This window comes from Hyperolius riggenbachi, chromosome 11 (genome assembly GCF_040937935.1).
Source record: "Hyperolius riggenbachi isolate aHypRig1 chromosome 11, aHypRig1.pri, whole genome shotgun sequence".
Lineage (NCBI taxonomy): Eukaryota > Metazoa > Chordata > Amphibia > Anura > Hyperoliidae > Hyperolius > Hyperolius riggenbachi.
Window position 1 is genome coordinate 80,531,759 of NC_090656.1, and position 21,371 is coordinate 80,553,129.

General features: G+C 43.2%; 1 protein-coding gene across 11 annotated transcripts in view; it reads left to right on the forward strand.

The window, feature by feature from the left end:
- PPFIBP2 (PPFIA binding protein 2) overlaps nt 1-21,371 on the forward strand; it is a 308,186-nt gene that overhangs the window by 202,809 nt on the left and 84,006 nt on the right. For 6 of the 11 annotated variants that reach the window (XM_068259523.1, XM_068259524.1, XM_068259526.1 and 3 more), the window contains 5 exons: nt 4,864-4,995; nt 11,673-11,870; nt 16,609-16,701; nt 17,504-17,615; nt 20,203-20,235. In XM_068259523.1, the coding sequence (XP_068115624.1) occupies nt 4,864-4,995; nt 11,673-11,870; nt 16,609-16,701; nt 17,504-17,615; nt 20,203-20,235 (568 nt within the window). The remainder of the gene's footprint in view (nt 1-4,863; nt 4,996-11,672; nt 11,871-16,608; nt 16,702-17,503; nt 17,616-20,202; nt 20,236-21,371) is intronic. The other 5 variants (XM_068259528.1, XM_068259531.1, XM_068259529.1 and 2 more) reach the window with 3 other exon arrangements.

Genomic DNA, 21,371 nt, shown 5'->3' on the forward strand with positions numbered 1-21,371 from the left:
CTATTGTCCTTACAACTTCACCTCTAAATCAGTGTAGTAATAATCGAAACAAGGTGAAAAAAGAAATATTATATATATATAGTATATACACTAGTCTAAAAACGGGCTCTAGGTCTGTCACCGCCGCATGTCAGCGCACATGCGCCCAACTGCCGCGTGCTCGCTGCACCCGCACACACCCGCCTGTCCAGCCGTCCTTGTCCTCTCCCAATGGCTGTCAGTGGGGTACATGCGCAGTAGCGCAAAAGCAGTGACATGGGACCCAGAAACACAGGCAAATTATTGTATAGGATATTACTTATATTGTTTTATTATGCACACTCTTCAGGGAAAACATACATTGCCTTGCAGACGGTGCCCCGGCCCAGATTTGAACCTGGGACTCTACTAATAACCACTTAGTCACCCTAACGTAAATACATTTACATTCCAAATATGCTGCAGTGTACAAAGGGGCCACATATACTATGTTTAAAAATCTACCTCTATGTCTCTGCTAACTAAAAATACCATCCCTGCATCTCGGCACTGAGCTGTGAGCATGTGTCAGATCCACTTGGCAGGCTGGAAAGGGGTTACATGTGGAGGCAACATTCCCATTGTTCCTGCACTTTGTGCTAGACTCGGCCTGCTTCCCCACATTTGTTTCTCATTTTCAGTGCACTGGGCTGAGAGTCTTCCCTCTGTGCTCCTTTATGGTCAGGGCTGTGCAGGAATAAGGCTGCCTAACATGAGTTTATAGAAGAGCCTGGCTTTTAATTATATCTCCGCTGCAGCGCATGGCTCGGAGTTTCCATCTTCCTGGCAGAGTACAGAGAGCCGCACTTGCTTTAAAAAGCACGGTTTTCAGTCTCCACGTGGAAGGCGTCGTCACTGTCTGGAGGGGTTTATGCACAAGAGGCAGCGCTGCCCCTGTATTTGGGAATATGCTGCACTTGCTTTCGGGAGCACTTACCTGCTGCAGGTGAGGGTGGGACATCTAGGCCTGCACAACCTGCTCAACCTGACAAGTGGATTCTACAAGAGTGAGGTATTTTTATATTTTACTACACTTTCTGTATTACAGAATTCTGCTGCTTGGAATGATAATGAACTCAGGAAGTGAGTCGATATTTGATTTAGAGTAAAGTTCATTTTTATTATTTGGAATCACATTATTAGTTGGCTTAGAATCGGAAACCATAGTACTCTTAAACTGTACTTGAACTCAGGAACAGTTTTACCAACAAAAGCTATAGGGGAGTTCCTCTCGCAAAAAAGCTGTAATATTGGTCTTTTTCACTGTTGTCTTCCTGTGATAAGTCCACAGCACTGAACTTTAACCGAGGATTGAACTTCATGCCAATCAGTAGCTGATACCCCCTTTCCCACAAGAAATCTTTACCTTTTCTGGAATAGATAATCCCGGACATCTGTATGGCTGATATTGCGGTGAAACCCCTCCCACAGTGTGATGTCATGACCAGGTCCTGACAGTTTGCAGTCTGTGAACCTCGTTGCATTGTGGGAAATAACAGCTGTTTCCAACTGCCAAGCAAGCAATATCTCCCTTTTTACATAGATCTCTCTGTAACAAACATTCTGTACAGATCACCTGGCAGAACTAAGGATGTTGCCACCAGTAATACATTTCAGAATGTAAATCAGGGAAAGATTTTACATTGGGTAACATCTGAATAAATAATCTATAAATGAATATTGTAAATAAGCAATTTTTATTTATTGTTCTGTTCACTACAATTCCTCTTTAATGCAGTTTCGGGAGAGCTTACAGGCAAAGATAGCACCGTAGTGTTTGGAGTAAACCTTAGCTATGCCTTAGAAATGTCAGCTCTGTAGTTAAAGGACAACTATCAAAGTTAATTAAAATTCTAATTACCACTTATATTTCCAGCAATTACTAGCAAATAGCAATACAAAGGTTTTTTTTTTTTTTTTATCACATCATATTTTACTTGAAGAAAATAACATTTACAGAGAACAGTTCTCACTGTGGGCATTACTTTGGAGAACTGTGCCCAGCACATCCAGCATACAGAAACAATCTTCACTGGCTCTAATACTGTGACTGGATTTTGTTCAGAATGATAGAAAGCAGAAATATAGCTTCAAATGTGTGTAAATAATCATCAGCTGAAGCCCCGTATTCCTGTTTGTGTGTTTACAGCCAGGTTACAGTTTTACCAGGTAGTTAAGATGAAATAAACATGGCAGCCTCCATATCCCTCTGTTCTCCACTATTCCCCAACCCTGTCATCAAGTACCCCCAACAGTGCATGTTTTGTGGCCACCCACAGAGGTAGTTAATTAGCTTTGCTGAGCCACTAATTACCTCACCAGTGCATGGTTGTGGTTTCTTGTAAATCATGGACTGTTGGAGAGCTATTGCTTTAAGCTAAAGTCTGGTCAGTGAGGCCTCTTTTCCACAGATTGTTGAGCTGTGTGCTCAGCAAGCAGTTACCAGGCAGTAGCAGACAGTTGTGAGAGATTGAGAGGCATTTCACTGCCTATCAACAGTCAGTGGAAGAGAGGCCTTAAAGTGAACCCGAGGTGAGAGTGATATGGAGGCTGCCATATTTATTTCCTGTTAGACAATACCCGTTTTCCTGGCAGCCCTGCTTATCTATTTGGGTGCAGTAGTGGCTAAATTACACCAGAAACCAACATGCAGCTAATCTTGTAAGTTCTGACAATATTGTCAGAAACGCCTGATTTGCAGCATGCTTGTTCAGGGGCTATGACTAAAAGTATTAGAGGCAGAGGGTCAACAGGATAGCCAGGCAACTGTTATTGCTTAAAAGGAAATAAATATGGCAGCCTCCATATCACTCTCACCTCGGGTTCCCTTTAAGAGTTAGGCCTCTTTTCCACAGACTGTTGGTAGGCAGGGAAATGCCTCTCAAACGCTCACAACTGCTCGCTGCTGCCTGGTAACTGCTTGTTGCTGCCTGGTAACTGCTCACTGCTCCTGGCAATTGCTCGTTGAGCACACAGTTCAACTGTCCATGGAAAAGAGACCTCAGGCCTCTTTTCCACGAACTGTTGAACTGTGTGCTCAGTAAGCAGTTGCCAGGCAGCAACCAGCAGTTACCAGGCAGTTGTGAGCGTTTGAGAGGCATTTCACTGCCTATCAACAGTCCATGGAAAAGAGGCCTTATTTAGCCACTCAACTAATCAAGAGGTCTGGAGTTTGCTTTTAAAGAGACTCTGAAGCGAGAATAAATCTCGCTTCAGAGCTCATAAATAGCAGGGGCACGTGTGCCCCTGCTAAAACGCCGCTATCCCGCGGCTAAACGGGGGTCCCTTCACCCCCAACCCACCCCCCGCAAAAGTGTGTCGTAGAAAAAGTCGCTGGGTGTCTCTTCCTGGAGGCAGGGCTAACGGCTGCAGCCCTGCCTCCAGTCGCGTCTGTCAGCGGCGCATCGCCGCCTCTCCCCCGCCCCTCTCAGTGAAGGAAGACTGAGAGGGGCGGGGGAGAGGCGGAGATACGCGCTGACAGACGCGCGTGGGGCAGGGCTGCGGCGGTTAGCCCTGCCCCAACCAGGAAGCGCTCCCCCGGTGTATCGAGGGGGATTTGGGGGTGAAGGGACCCCCGTTAAGCCGCGCTATAGCGGCGTTTTAGCAGGGGCACACATGCCCCTGCTATTTATGAGGTCTGAAGCGAGATTTATTCTCGCTTCAGACTCTCTTTAAGTTGTCCTTTCTTCTCTATTAAAGAGAACCCGAGGTGGGTTTGAAGAATGTTATCTGCATACAGAGGCTGGATCTGCCTATACAGCCCAGGCTCTGTTGCTATCCCAAACCCCACTAAGGTCCCCCTGCACTCTGCAATCCCTCATAAATCACAGCCACGCTGCTGACAAACAGCTTGTCAGAGCTGGCTGTGTTTATCTCAATAGTGTCAGTCTGCTGCTCTCCCCGCCTCCTGCAGAACTCCAGTCCCCGCCTGCATCCCTTCCCTCCCTGCTGATTGGAGGGAAGGGACAGGGGCAGGGACCGGAGCTATGCAGGAGGCGGGGGAGCAGCTGAGACTGACACTACAGATGTAAACACAGACTCACAGCATGGCTGTGATTTATGAGCGATTGCAGAGTGCAGGGGGACCTTAGGGGGGTTTGGGATAGCAACAGAGTCTGGGCTGTATAGGCAGATCCAGCCTCTGTATGCAGATAACATTCTTTAAACACACCTCGGGTTCTCTTTAAGCATCAGTATATTTAGAACGTATGGACTTTATGGTTGGGTTCCTGTCTTTTGCACATTATATACAGTAGCTAGTGAGAGTTCAGACCATCATTGAGTCACCGTCTGTAGTTGTTGCTTAATTTCCGGCTTGGGAATTATCTGGGTGTTTACAATCATTTCACCTTCCAGGAAATAAGTCATGCATTTACACCACAACTTCAGGCATCACTTGTGAAACCGAAGTAGCTGTGACATAAAAGCATCAGGGGTAGGGATGGTCAATGGGATGCAAACCATTCTGAGTTTATGCAGGATTATACAAATGTATGCAGCTTGAAAATGGACTGGAGTGTTGTTTGCCATAAAACAGGGCAACTGGTTGCCACCTTTGGTGCAGAGTACCACTTAAAACGTCAATTGATGAACGGATTGCCAAAAGCAAAGTGAGGCTAGATTCAAGTGAACGGAGTTGCAAATTGCCATTGTAGGGTGAATAGTTTAGGTGATCACAGGAGCTCTCATCACCATTATTTATTTTCACTGTCATAAAAAAGAGGCAATCTGTGGTCACTTCACTACTAATATGCAGGCATTACCTGGATTTTTGACCAAAACCAGAGTATGATCACTATTCAGAGGTTCCTCCAGCTAATACAAATGTATATTCTTATTTTATAGGAGCTTTTGAGCCGAACGTCTCTTGAAACCCAAAAGCTGGACCTGATGACTGAGATCTCAGGCCTGAAGATCAAGCTGGTCGGCTTGGAAAAAGACAAGACTGACACAGAAGAGTCTCATAGCAAGGCAGAGGTTAGTGGCATCTTTTCACGTACACACACACATGTACACACATGTACACACACGTGCACACATGCACTCAAGCTCCATCCACGTTCACACTATATATATTTATGCGCATGCGCATGCGTATATAGTGTGTGTGTGTGTGTGTGTGTGTACACACACACACACACTCATACACACACACACACACACACACACACACACACACACACACACACACACACACACACACACACACTATATACACATGCACACTGTATACAGACACACTTTGAATACACCCATGCACACTAGGTGGTCTGCTGATGCTTGGTTAAGGCCGTATCCACACTATAAGCGCTTTGTGATTGATGAGCGTTTTTTTCACATTTCTGCCATACACTTTCATTAAAATCGCAGTAAAAATTTCGATTACTGCGATTTTAATGAAAGTGAATGGGCAAAATTTTTAAAAAGCACTAATCAATCACAAAGCGCTCAGAAAAGCACTTATAGTGTCGATCCAGCCTATATGTATATACTGTGTGTATACACACACGCACACTTTGTGTTGACACACTGTGCACACAAGCTGGTTTGCCTGATGCCCAATTATATTTATGTACTGTATATTCATACTGTGCATATACACCTACACACGGTATATACACATACACACACATTTACACTCTGTATACACACACTGTGTGCACACAAGCTGGTCTGCTGACGTCCGCTTGTGTGCCCAACTATGTTTAAGTACAGTATATAAACACATTACATATATACTACGTTAATACAGACACTTTTACATATACCACACAAACACACATTTACACTTTGTATACACATAGTGGTGTATACACGCATGCACTGTACATGTGCACACACTTCTGTACATATACACCACACTGTGTACAGTATATACAGTACACATACACACACATTTACCCTCTGCATACACGCATATACACACGCTGGTCTGCTGACGTCCAGTTATATTTATGTGCTGTATATACACATGAACATCTGCTGGGATTTGCTTGATTACAGCTTTGTGAGGGTGACACCCGACTCCCGCTGTACTTTATCCCAGCCGCAGCTATCATGTTGGGTATGTGGCCATGTCTATTCCTGGAACGGCTCTTCTGCTACATTCAAATCATGATTGTTTTAAAGTGTTACTCCAGCCAAACCCTTTTCATTTATGGGCTCTTATTAATTACTTTTCTCAGAATTGGCTTAGTTGATGTAAATCGGAGCCAGTGGAAGTGTAAGATATAAACAAACACTTGAATGCAGGTAGCTCAAACTCACACACTGCAAAAGCGTTTTCTTTTTACTTCCTATTAGTAGTTCTGTTTAGGCTGTGGTAAACAAAAAACAAAAAGGAAGTCCACTAGACCTGATCTTTACCCAAAGCATGATGGTGTGATTATAGACAAATCGCCCATCCTATGGAAACACCCTGCTTCTGGGCTCCTTGCTCTAACAGTCATACACATATGGTTTTGGACTAGCCCATCTTTTCATGCAGAATTCTCAGAGCTTTCTTTAAAATCACTAAGGGCTTGTTCACATTGGAGGTGATTGAATTCTTTTTTCTTAGCACTGGCGATTTTAAAAAGCACCTTAAAAGCACTTGTGTAATGTTAGCTTATGTGAGTGTTCTCACATAAGTGACATTTCCTGAGCGCTTTTAATAAATAAATGCATTGTATTTATTAATTTCCGGGGCAAAGAGTTCACTATCTGACTGACGCCAGGAAGTGAAAAAAAAATGCTACACAAAAGCGCTTGCTCCATACATTGCTCAGGGCTTGCAGTTGCGCTGGCAATTTGTAATGTAAACAAGGACTTACTGAATGGCTCAGTCCAACTGCCAACATAGTGTGCAGCCAAAATAGTCTTAAGGGGCCCATACACTCAGCCGATTTTCTGGCCGACTGATCGATCCCGATCGATCGCAAATCGGTTGGCCAATCGACCGATCGATGGCCGATTTCGATGGATTTCCATCGAACTGGCAGGGTGGAAAATTTAGGTCGATCTGATGAGATTGCTTATCAGTTTGCATTGGCCTTAATGGAAATCTGATGGCAAAAAAATGCCATCAGATCGAATTTCAATAGATTTCAAACTGAAATCTATTGGAATTCTATCCTGGTAAAAAATGTTCTAAAAACGCATCAGATAGATCATCAGATGCATTTTTTATCTTTCTGCTGCCAATCTGACGAGTGTATGGGCACCTTAATTTGTAATGGGAGGGGGGGGGGGGAGTCATCCTGCATCATTGCAGAGGTCCTTTCCAGGGAGTGCTTTTGTAAAGAGTAAACAAAATACTGAAAATTCTCCATAAAGAGATGGACTAGTCCAAAACCTGTCAGTTCTGTTAGATTTCTGCTACCAACTGCAAGTGACAGCTATATAGGAAAAAATAACTTATGGCTCATTTTAGTCTGACAGAAATTGACTTCTTATTTGTATGTTTACATGTATTTTAAAATATATAATTTTTCACGATAATGGTCCTTTAAGAGAAGTTTGGTGACCGCAGGGAAAGGCATCACATGGCTCTTCTGACTTCCAGTGATCCCAGTTATAAGAGATGATCAGCTGCTCCTTTCTGAGCTGATAAAATAGTGTTCCTAATTGCAAGTGGCAATTGGGTAACTCAGATACAGTGGCTGCTGGTTTGGATTAGCCTAGTACCAAGCTACATGCAATCCATGGGGAATGGAATGGTTAGGAAAAATGGGGTGAAGTCTGAGGCCCCTTTTATGCTTGCCTTGCAAGTGTGCATTGTGTAATCCTGTTTTGCCCGTGAGGTTACGCATAAAAGTCAAGGAGCAATGCAGAAAATGTAAATACGTCGGTGGCAGTGACGGTGTGGCGTGCAATTGCAGAATGATGCAAATACAATGGGCAACCCGGGAATCCCAGTGACATACTTCCTGTCCAGCAGGGAGTACGTCACGTGAGAAGGAGGGGCGGCATTCCGCATATGACTCTATGGGTCTGTTTCCACTACACGCAGATTGGATGCAGAATAACTGTCTCCCAATGAATGCCTATGAGAAAATCTGCATCAGAATAACCGCGTTTAGTGGAAACAGGCCCATAGGCATTCATTGGAGTCAGTTTTTCTGCATCCATTCTGCATCGAATCTGCGTGTAGTGGAAACAGGCCCTATGGGCGCACTCTGCCTCAGGCTCAGATGAATTACGTTTTTTGTGATGTGATGGGGCGGAGCATCGCACTGCAATGCAATGGCCAGGAGTGAAACCAGCCTGAAAGAACACAGAGTTGGTGGTCAAGGGAGGATTTAATCTGATATCCAGCAACATTTATAACCCAGTTATTGACACCAGACTTCATCACCTGAGGGCAGACAGTGATTTGTGTATCTAGGCCAGATTTGCGGGATCACACATAACCTCCAGTTGTCTCCCATCCCAGAGATGCATTTAGTAAACCGACCCATGATGTACCTCAGCGGCGAAGTCTTAGTTCAGCTTTCCTGTCAGCAGCCTGTGTGACAGGTGCTTGTTGTCCTCCCATGCCCAGTGCTGTGTACTCCCAGCCTATGGATGGCTTTCAGACATGAACCTGCTCAGTGGCAGAGAGAATGCAGAGATTGCAGTGTGGAGTATTCTGCTGAGCTGGCTGATGCGGGCCGTGCTTCCTTCAGGCACACTCGCACACGCATGTTGCAGCTGTTTAATGGCTATTATGTGCGAGTAACAAGCACTGAAGCCTGTAAAGATCTCTCGTAGGCCTCTTTTCATCAACTTGTCATGTGTGAATGCCATCTCTACATACTAATGTGTGTGTAACCCAATCATCTCCTACAGAGGAATGCGGCCTTGTGCCTAAACAGATGCAGGATTGGAGTTACTGACTGAGGCCTAGCAAAGATAGGCATAGGATGTAGGGCTACATAAAAGGCCGGAGTAAAACCAGCAGTAAGCTTACCCTATAGTAATACTGGGCATTAGGAGCTCTGAATTACACATAAGCAAAATTGTCAACTGCTGCATTGATTTTTGCAGAAAACATTTTCATGAAAACAGCAAAGCTATTAAATCGGACCTGAACTCAGAACTCCCTCTCTGCTCTATAAGATAAGCAACAGCATAATGGCTTTTAAAGAAAAACATTTCTTTGTTACAGCTGATACAAATCCTGCAATAAATCTGCAGCATGTCTACCTCCTGCTTTCATGGAAGCAGACATAGGGTTAACATCCTGTGTTTACATATGATCTGCTATGCCGAGGTAGCCGGCTGACACAGCTGAGAGATCATATTACAGTTGTGATTTGTCACAGATGAGGATGAATTAGACAGGCTAAACTCTCTAAATACATACAGGGTGCATCTCTGTCTGTTTTCCTGCTGTCCTGTGCAAGAGTTCAGGTCCACTTTAAATGTAGAGACGATGCCTCCATAGTCCAATCATGTCAGGTTTCCGTTAATGAGCAGAGACTATGACGCTTTAAAGGGAACCTGAAGCTAGTAAAATTATTTACAATAAACACATGACGTAGCTGCAAATGAATATTACATACTAACCTCACCGTCCGTTCCTCTCAGAAGCTCACCATTTTCTTCTTCCAGTTCTACAATATTTTGTCAGAACTGAAATATACCAGTTACTGTCAGTTATATATCAGCAGATGTCAGTTGCAACTGAATGTGCAAGGTAATGTCCATGTTTCCCTATGACTCAAGTGGGCGATATTACAGTTTAACAGTGTGCTGACCAGGAAGCTGTTATGGGGAAATGGCCATTTTTAATATGGAGGACGGAGAATTACATTGAACACCGTGGACAAATGGGACGCAGGAGAGGAGAAAGAGATTGAGGAGTAAACTACATGGGAGGTAAGTATGACATGTGTATGGTTATTTTGACTTTTTATTTTCAGTTCAGGCCTCTTTTCTAAGGACAGTTGAACTGTGTGCTCAGCAAGCAGTTGCCAGGAAGCAGGGAACAGTTACCAGGCAGCCGTGAACAAAAACTAGGCAGCTATATACAGTTGTGAGCGTTTGAGAGCATTTCACTGCCTATCAACTGTCCATGGAAAAGGGGCCTAAACCAGAACCTTCGAAGAGGCTAATTGGATTCAGGAGCTGCTGATTAATTAACTGGCAGCTTGACTCATGAAATCCACTCCTGTTGTGGTTAGCTTTTGAAAAGCTCCAATAAAAAAAACTAATGCTAGGTACACACGATGCATTTTTTTTTTTCGGTCGATTTTCCTTCCGCTCGATTCTCCGCTTGATTTTTCTGATCGATTCTCTTATCTTTTCTTATCTATTTTGATTCAGAAACCGAGTGGTAAAACGATCGAAAGTAATATTGGACATGTCGGAAATTATCTATCCAACGCCTCTATTGAACGGAAAAACGTATCGTGTGTACCTAGCATTAAAGTGCAACTTAAAGTGCCATGTGTAATGAGCAGGGATGCTGAGACTTTACACAAGGCACTTGCCATGGCGACACACCATGACAGAAGAAAACCAAAAATAAACCTGCATGCCAAGGAAATACTGCATTCTTGCAAAACCAGATCTGCAATGCGTCTTTAAAAAAAAAAAAAAATTAAATTGAGGCATACCGTGGAAAAGCATAAAGCCACACCCCCACTCAAATACAAGTGTGTGATCTGATGGGGTGGGTGTGACTTTATGGGGACTGGCAACATCCCAGTCTGCCCACTTGCCTATAAACCAGTGGGGAGGCTGAAGTATGTCAGAAGTAACAAGAAGTTGGCGATGGTTAGTTGTGTAAGGTCTTGTTTAGTGGCACATTGCAGTGCGGCACAATGGGCGCTTTGTAATGTGGCTTGCTGCCTGGCATTACACCGCCTATAGCAACATTAATAGAGTGGCGGATGCATTGCAGTTCAACAGCGTGCATTATGGTAATGCACGGCATGCAACGCAAACCGCGTGCGTTAACCGGTACAGTAGAGCATATTTTTCATGGACTATATGCTTCACTGTATGCGACGCAATGTGGGCATAACATGCGGTAAGTCTTTTTTGTTCTATTGCGTTACGTTCAGTTATACAGGGAACACAATGAAATGTCCCACTGGCCTCAGAGTACTAACTAGGTAGAGCAATGTCCCTCAACAATATTAATATGAACACCTGAGTCTGAGGATACCTCAAGGCATTGGAAGGATGTCTGTATGTAGCATCACATAAATATCATGCCCTTGGAAAGTGAAAGCCTCAGTTCAGGTGACCCGACCACAAAGATAAGCACTTTCTACCAGCAGAGAGGTATTAAGGGTAAATGGTGCCCTAGGCAAGTAACTTCTTTTGGGCCCACCCTTGATGGCCACTTAGCTTTTTGATAAGATTTGTAAAATTTGTTTGGGGCTAGTGTCAACCTGGCCCCTAGTCTCTCTGCAGGATCTAGGCACCTGCCTAAGTTGCCTTGCGGATGACCCAGCTATTATGTTTGGATCTGTAAGTTTAGCAATCTGTTTCTCTACTTATCTAAACACTATTCAGAAGTTATGCAGCCGCTAACTCTTGGGGGAGGGGGGCGTTAATGTGTATATTGCAAATGTTATTGTTATTGAACCCCCATTCCAATGGCAATGAGTGGAATTTTCCTCTGATCCATCCGTATTAGCTGTTTTGTTAGTGTCTCTATACTGATTTTTCCTTCTTTGCAGTCTGTAGTGAATATGATAAATGAGCTCCAGGAACAGATGTGTGAGCTGCAGCAGGAGATCAATAATAAGATCCAGGAGAGGGAGAGGGAGGAGATGCAGACCGATGAGTGTGACCTGATTGAGCCTTTCCATATCGGCACCAGTATTGTCATTGACCCTCCACAGCCAGTGACATGCCTGGAGTGTGAGGGGAAAGATGTATGCAAAGTATTCAGCACCTTGCATGAAGCTTGACTGGTGTGCGTACTAATGTGCTACAGATCAACATGGAAGAAAATAGCAGTTTGGCAGGGCAGTCTGTGTCCCCCATATGTTAGATGTGATACTGAAATCGTGTCATCTGAGCCACATTTCTTTTATATTTAATGCCAACAAAAACTCAAAACATTGTAACACTCTATCCAAATACTCACTCTCCACATTTGAGGATTCAGGCTGTGTTCTTTCCTATGAGTTCATAGTCCCAGACAGCATGAGTCATCCAAAGGGAGGGGTTAAGTGATCATTACCCATGTAGGAGGAGTCTCCCTCTGCCAGTCCTTTCTTTCAGTCCATCCTGCCAGTTCCTCCTGTTTTCTCAGTTCATTCCACCGGTTCCTCCGTTCAGTCTGTCTTGCCCTTCCCACGCTGCAAGGTTGGCCTTCCTGTTTTCCATGACACTGGTGGAGTAACCCTGAGTGATGATTATGTCTCCATCCTTTTTTGGGTTGTTGTGGTGAAGACCAGTGGTCACTTAGACCCCACGCTCTGGAGGTGCCGAGATCAGCAAGACTCTAACATTCCTACTCATTGCTTAGTCATAGTGGATGTTTTGGTATCTACCTTTAAATAACGTAGGTCCTGAAAAGCAAAGCTGTGCATTAGGCCTCGTTCACACTATACACGCTGCAGTGCGCATTATCAGCAACGCGTATGGTGTGCTGACACGCAGGAACATCAGAGGTGCATAGACTGCAGTCTGATGTTCACACTATGACTGTGCAGCAGTGCGATGCGCTATTGCACTGCTGCACCAATTCTTTGGCAAAGCGCTGTGCTGACCCATTCACTGTAGTGGATGGGATCAGCAACGGATGATGGCGCAGATGGGGTGCGATTGCACGCGTTGCATTCCGATTGCACGGCCACCTGTGTTTCACAATGTGAACGAGGCCTAATTGTGTGGATATGTCTAAAGCAGCTGAGAATTGTTTTTGTTTAATTTTGAAAACTAGATATCTTGATAGTACAACATAAGGATTTTATGCTGGATTTAATTGAAGTAGACCCTCTTGTTTGCTGCTTTTTTGTCCAAACACAACCTTATTAGTGAGCAGTTGCGTTGACAATGGCTCCATCCTACCTGAAATTAATTGCTGTGCATTGTTAGTTTGCTCATACACTGAATGAGTGGTTCTACTGTACGCATGTAGGACATAGAAGGCCCATTTGTATAGCTCAATCCACTGTACTAATAGAAATCCTCAGCCCTTGTTTGGTTTGTGGAGTGTGTAAGTGATGTGGCTTTGTTGTTTGCAAATGTTTGTTCACTTTTGCCCAAATTAACACCAACTTAAAGAGGAATTCCAGTGAAAATAATGAAATAAAAAAGTGCTTCATTTCTATAATAATTATGTATAAATGATGTAGTCATGTAGTGTTTGCCCATTGTAAAATCTTTCCTCTCCCTAATTTACATTCTGACATTTACCTCATGGTGACATTTCTACTGCTGGCAGGTGATGTCAGTGGAAGGAGATGATGCTTGCTTTTTTGGCAGTTGGACCCAGTTGTAAACAGCTGTCATTTCCTACCATGCAATGAGGTTCACAGACAAGAAATTCACACTTGGGAGGGGTTTCACCACAATATCAGCTATACAGAGGTCCCTGATGATCCGTTTGTGAAAAGGAAAAAATTTCCCATGGGAAAGGGGGTTTCAGCTACTGATTGGGATGAAGTTCAATTCTTGGTCACGGTTTCTCTTTAATCAGGGATGCCTTAACATTTGCATACCTATTCTGCTAAAGCATTAGAGCACCGTGGCCCTATACTATGTAAATGATGCTACTGCACTTTTAATATTCCTTGAAAGGAATGTATCAAGATATTCTTTTTGTTTTATTAATGCAACAATAGTAGGTAACTCCATATAGAACAGCAGCAGTAAACTGCCCATCATCAACATCATCAAGTCAGGAGATTTTGCCTTTGCTTTGTTTAATAGCATAAAAAAAAGTCCCCTCCCTACCTTTAACCAGTCACACCAGCAAGTTGAGCTAAAAAGTAAAAGTGTTAAACACAATGGGCCTTATTCATCAAGCTGCTTTGCTTACATAGTTACAACTATGTAAATTAACATAGTAGCAGCCACAAGTGAAGTATCGCGGTAACGATTCTTGACAGGACCACCCGCATTAAAGTTAACCGTGTTGCTATGTAAGCAAAGTGCGTAACTAAGGAAGGAACACTCCTTACAGAGCAGCGAGCGCTGCTATATAAGGCTGGCAAAACGGGCGCTCCTTCACATTGTAACATTGATGAATCGGGCCCAATGTTTTGTATAGACTTGATAATAATAGTTTAATTATTGTTTACAATGGTTAAATAATATTAATTATACTAAAACACTGTACACTTCCTTCAATAGTGTGGATACTGTAACATTACTAATATAGAAATTGAATTGTGTGTTGACTACATTTTTGTACTAAATAAATGAGTGGAAGTTTGTAGCATGCTCTATTTTAGTCTGTACAAAGGCCAGCTGCTTGGATCGCTAGTACCAAACCGTGAAGAATGTTTAGGAAAGAGACACGCGCATGCACACACACACACGCAAAGTTACATGCGCACACACGCTCATCTATCTGTCTTGTAGCAGGAAGAGAGATGTTAGATCAGATCTCTGCCAAGATCACATCTGATGCCTGGTACTCACCATGAGATTTTTTTTTTTGTCAGATCACCAAGAAACTTCCCGTTGTATAATAATTTCCAGCATGTCCAAACTGCTTCCGAGAAAGGGATCAAATTATTGCAGTGCTCTGTATTTTTCTGCTTAAAGCAAACCTGAAGCAAAAATAAACTGATGAGATAAAGAGTTGTATGTTTAGTACAGTTAAGAGATCGAACATTAGTAGAAAACAAGAGTTTCATATTGTTTTCCAGTACAGGAAGAGTTAAGTTATCTATGCAAAAAGAGCTTCTCTGAGCTCTTCAGTCCTATTTTCTGAAGCACTTATCTCAACCTATCCCTCACTGTTTAAGGTTTTACTGCAGGAAAGTTCATTAGCTCTGTTCTGGTTTATAGTTTGAAATACAAAGGCCTCGATTCATCAAAGGCTGTTCGATTAAAAAAAACAAGTTGTTAAAATACCGCATTTGGTATTTTAGAATTTTTTGTTTTGCTAATTCATCAATATTTTCACAGGTGCGGTAGAAGTTCGGTAATTTACCTAAGCCAATTCACAAAGTAACAGCAGAGCAGTGTGAGTTGTCTCTGTTGTTACAAGCTGTTCCTGCAGAGACAGCATTACAATAGTAAGAGGCATCCCCACATCCCTTTAGATGTGCATGTTTGTTGTTTTATACTGCTTCTGCTCGCTTTGAATCAGTCCATTAGCCTTTCTTAACATTTAATTTAATTGTCACAGCTTAGATGAACTTCCAGGAGACAGTACACATGCCATGCTTAGGTGATTTCCCCACTAGCTCCTCCGCATCTTCAAACAGGAACGGCTGCATGGGAAGCCTACTTTGTTTCATGATCTCTCTGCTCTACCCTGGGGGGTAGGAAAACTAGTCCTGCTGGAGAAGCCTGTGGGTCCTCTCATGCGATCATCCAGACTTGCAGGAGACAGGTTCTGTTTCTATTGGCTCCCTGCTCCTGTCAATCATTGAGATATCCACTCCAAAGGCATTAGAAGCTGGATTTCACCACCACAGAGCAGCTGCTAAAGATCGAACATGAAACCTAGCTTTACTGCATGCTGTAACCTTGATAAATTGACATTTACTGACATGTGTTGAGGTTTTTACCGCACAAGTCGGTAATTTACCTCACTGCTCAGTAATTTCAGTTTTCCAAGGGGTAGCAGCCTTGATGAATTGACATTTTCCTAAATGCTCCGTTAACTAAGCTGTTTTCAGCATTACCAAATGCGGTAGTGCTTGATAAATCAAGGCCAAAGTGTAGTTTGTAAACTGCAAATGTGACCGAATGATGCAATGTTATTCAAAAAAAGCTATATAATTGAAATTATAAATATGAGACTCTTTTCTTTGCTACTGATGTTCTATTCATTACCCAAACTACACATACAAATCCTTACATTATAAGTTTTTTTTTTTTTAGTTTTTTTTTTGCTTCATTGTCACTTTAAATCTGCTGATCACCATTCTACTCAATTTCCAAATTGGGAGGTTATATATACTTGTATGTGTATTACTTGTACTTGTAGTTTTCCCTCAGCTCTAGGCCTGCAGGTTGGTCTAGCAAGATACAGCATAGAGATGTAAACGGTGGACTCCTGGATGCCTATGTCTCCAGCCACTCCTCCTCAGCTGTGATATGTGTCATTTCTTGTTGTAGCTGGAATTGGGTCATTCTTCCACCACACTGCACTGTCTCCTGAAGCAGAAGATGACAGGTTTATGTTGCCCGGAGCTACTTGATGGACTTGCCGGGACATCTACACCACTGTTACACACATTCCCCTGAGTTTTATGATAGACGTGGGTAGGATCAGTTCTTATCAGTGAAAAGCATCACTCAAGTGTGGGCAGGTCGGATCCATGTACTTCTCCAGTGTTTGGTGCATAGGGTGGACTAGCAGCGAGCATGTACGAGTGAGCATGTGATTAGTAAGCATTGTGGATTGTGCACCTGTGTGGCGTGGTTGGGTGTCAGCTCTCCTCTGCAGTCATGGCCCATTTCTCCTGGTCCTTTTCACAGATGCTGGTGCAAGAACTCAAAAGCCTCCAAATTAAAGTGGAAGAACTGGAAAATGAGAGAGCACAATACGAATGGAAGTTAAAAGCAACAAAGGTCAGCTGTTTTCTTCTTTTCTGTCCTTAGCTACTGCTTGTCATCAGTTCAGCTGAGTCCATTTTAAAGGGAACCTGAGGTGAGAGAGGTATGGAGGCTGCCATATTTATTTCCTTTTGAACTATTCCAGTTGCCTGGCAGGCTTCTTGATCCTCTGCCTCTAATACTTTTAGCCATAGACCCTGAACAAGCATGCAGCAGATCAGGTACTCTGACTCAGCTGAATCGGATTTTACTGCATTAGCCATATGCTTGTTCAGGGTTTTGACTCAGAAATTATGTATGCCAGGCAACTGGCATTGTTTAAAAGGAAATAGATATGGCAGCCTCCATGTCACTATCACCTCGGGTTCCCTTTAAGCTAACCATACACACAAAGATTGCCACTTAATGTGTGAATCTGATCAGTGAGGGATTGAATCTCCCCCAATACACTGCACACAGATTTCCAATTTAGATTTCACTGTGATATCTATTGAAAATCCACCCAAACCGCAACATTACATTGTAACCAACATCTATGGGCGATCCATCTACCCCTCCCCCGCCGCATCTGATCGAAATTTTACGACCGGTCCGATTGTAATTTCAATAGATTTTTTGGGAGCAGAAAATCGATTGAAATGATGCTCAATGCAGCATGTAGTGCAATAGACTTCCGGCAGATTGCATCAGATTGGTTGAATCTGCCGGGGGAAAATTTGATGTGTGGATGGCCAGCTATAGCCTATTGATAGCAGTATTCTCTGGTACATGTGAAATGACAAGCTTGCATAGTTACTGTGATAATGTTCCCCTCTAGGCAGAAATTGCACAACTCCAGGAGCAGCTGGCACTGAAAGATGCTGAAATCGAGCGTCTGCAGAACCAGATTTCTACCAGAACCGTGGCCCAGAACGAGTCCACAGAACGAGGTAAATAACGTTGGCAGCACAATGTGTAATGGATTGAACAAGACAGGTGCAGAGAGAACTGCAGCGAAAGCAGCCAATGACAAGACAAATAACATTTATATTGCGCTTTCCTCCTGGCGGACCCAAAGCGCCAGAGCTGCAGCCACTAGGACGCGCTCTATAGGCAGTAGCAGTGTTAGGGAGACTTGCCTAAGGTCTCCTACTGAATAGGTGCTGGCTTACTGAACAGGCCGAGCCGAGATTCGAACTCTGGTCTCCTGTGTCAGAGGCAGAGCCCTTAACTATTACACCATCCAGCCACAATCCGATTCTAATTTCCACAAACAAGGATTCTGATTGGTTGTTCTGGGCAACTGCAGCACTTTTGCTCCTGTTGACTTTTCATCTATCCTAATAAATCAGAGTCCCTTGCAGCAAGTAGACTCTCATGGATTCCACTTATTTATAGATTCTTTTTTAGGGTATTTTTGTGTGGTTTTGATGATTTTCTCATTTAAAGGGAAGTTCCACTTTGGTTGAGAAAAAATGCAGTCCATTCAGTTTAGCCATATGAATTTCAAGGCATGATGGCAAGCATTCTTTCAGCTGTAAATCACAGCCTTTCCACAGTGTTCCTAACAGCAGTCGCTGGCTTAATGCAGTTGCTGAAAATGAGTGCTAAGGGCTCCTGCTCTGTGTAGCTCATAACTAATGTTTTAAGATAGGCAACCGTCTATACTCCAGAGTACTATTACCAATTTTGGAAATTATTAGCTGGCCAAAAATTAAAAGAACTCCTATGGTACTTTGGGGCAAAACTGCATGGCATGCTGCAGTTTTATGCAACACGCAGCCAAATCCCTAAGCCGTGCATGGCACAACTTAGCGATTCAGGCTGCGGCTGTGCAGCAGAACGGGAGCCACGGCAGAATCAGAAACTGCTGCGGCTCCTAGTGCAGACTGGCCCTAAGGTCTGAGGCTGGGGCCACAATTATTTAAATTCCTGTGCGATTTCGCACAACGTGAACCACGCATAGTGCTTTCCAATGATGCACGCGGTCATTCAGAACTCCACAATTTTTCTACTGTGATTCCCACACGTGAAAATCGCAAACCACATACAAGTACCATAGGCTGCCAGCACGTGCCAGAGGTCAATGGCAGATGAAGCTGCGTAACTCACACTAAATGCATGAAATCATCCACAGAAAACCATGACCGGTTTCTGCAGATCAAAGTGTGGTCCCAGCCTGACTGATGCAATAAAGAGAAGTATTCAGTTAAATACATTTTTCAAGTTTTGCTGCTCATACATTTTGAAGGAAAAGAAAAATAATAGTTTACATTATAGATGTTATTCTTCTATAATTGGCAAGTCAAAAACACGTTGTATAATTCTACTTAAAAGCACACCTGAACTGAGAGGAATATGAAGTCGGACAAAGTAATTTCCTTTTAAATAATGCAGATTGTCTGGTTGTTCTGCTGATCCTCTGCCTCGAATACTTTTAGCCATAGACCCTGAATAAGCAAATACAGATCATATGTCTGACTGGATTAGCTACATGCTTGTTTCAGGTGTGTGTGTCAGACACTACTGCAACCAAAGAGAACTGCCAGGCAACTGGTATCCCGCTCAGTTCAGGGATACTTTAAAGTGAACCTAAACTGTCGAAAATAAAGTTTCACTTACCTGTGGCTTCTACCAGCCCCTGCAGCCATCCTGTGCCCACGTTCTCCTGCCGTCAGCTAATTTTGTTTTCACTGACTTGGAGTCGGTGGGCCACCTGGGCCTATCCGCGTATCCTTGTTCGCGTTGCCATTAGCAAGAGCGTCCTGCGCCTGCGGATGGGAACGTGAACAAAGATACGCGTTGCCAGGGCTGCGCAGACGCAGTGGCCCGCCAACTCAGAGTCAGCGAAAATGAAACTACCCTCTTTCCCTGAAAATAAGACCTACCCTAAAAATAAGCCCAAGTTGGAATTTTGCGCATGCTTCAAATATAAGCCCTACCCCAAAAATAAGCCCTAGCGGAAGTTAGAGGAGGAAGAGGCAGCCAGTAAGTGGGGACACAGTGGTGCAGTGCCAATCGGGCACCGATATTGTCATCCCAGCACACAGCAAGGTTTTCAGTTGTGCAGGGAAGACAGGGCAGGTGCCTGATCAGTACAGTAGCATACTTTCAAATCCATGAACATCACAGTACAAAGCAACAGGAAATGTTCTGCTGAGAGACTCTTCCTAATAGAAATATGAGACATCCCCTGAAAATAAGCCCTATCACATATTAGAGCAAAAATTAATATAAGACACTGTCTTATTTTCGGGGAAAGACGGGTAGCTGGCGGAAGGAGAACGGAGGATCGTTGAGGACCGGCGGGGGCACGGGACTGCTGCAGGGGGATGGTAGAAACCCCAGGTAAGTAAAACTCTTTATTTCTGGCAGTTTAGGTTCACTTTAAGTGCATATAATAAACTGTGCCTAACCAGAACAGTAATGTTAGAATTCATACAGGTGTAGTTAAAGGTTAGAATTCTTTCCATAATGGTAAGAGATGCATGTTAACACCTGCACTGTTTTGCTTTCTTCACTTTCCCCCTGACGTAGAAGAGGTGTTTAGGAGGAGGATAAAAGAGAAACGTAAGCCTTTGTCGATTTTCATTCTTGTCCAGCACTGTTGTCTGTAATGCTACGTTGCTGCAACAGCCGTCTGTCCTGTGTCACTGATTGCACATTACTAGCAGCGGGCAGACAACTAACATCGTCTCAATGCTTTCATCTCCCCTGGCTTCCCCTCAATCTGCTCAATCACTGTATTCATTGTGGGCAAATTCATCTCTTGGTGTTCAGACACTGGAGCGTACTGACTGTCTGGTTGCTGTATATGTTGCCTGCAGTTTGGGTGGTGATTCATTGTGATTTGAAATTTTACAAAAAGGCATGTCCATTTTGGGAATACGTGTAACCCGGTGTGCAGTAAAGGTGCGCGTTTGAGGTAGCTATATATTACTCTGTTTTCCATCGAGCGATTAACCAATACACTTAATTGCGCAATCAACCATAGTGTGTATGGTCGAAAGTTAATCGACTTAACTGCCCACTACAAGCGAGATCCTATTTGATTCTCCTTCACTATCGATCGACTAACGATATTGTGAATCCATGCTCAGAAATCAATTCTGTATTGGTTGAAAACATGTGAACCGTAGACGATTCCTTTAAAAATCGACTGATATCTTCCATCCTGTCCAATTGAGTAAATTGATTGATTCGATATTGGCCAATTTACATCGATCAAGCTGAATGGAAGAGAATTGATCCTCCCTCAATCCGATAAAATGATCAAAAATATTGGTCGATCATGCAGGAAAATTGAGTAATGTATGGCTGCCTTAAATGGTCCAATTTTTAGCCAACTGTTATATTTTCGATAAGATCATTCAGATTGAAAGAGAAGATTATATTTAATCGATCCACACCACTAAAGAATCTAACTAGCGATCTTATCAAAACCATGTGCCATGCGGAACAATCCTTTCTTTAAGGAAGCAATCGATAACGCGATCATTCAGAATCAACTGGGCCCATCCGCTTCTCTGTTTTCATAGAATACAATCGACATAATTTGATCGAAAATATGATTGTTCACTAAAAATGAATGGGTATCTTAACCTGGTACGAGCAATCACAACAAGTTTAGTAGCATCTGTGATCTATAAAGGTGATTGTTGGTTGTTATGGATAACTGCAGATAGCAACAAAATGAATCATGTGGG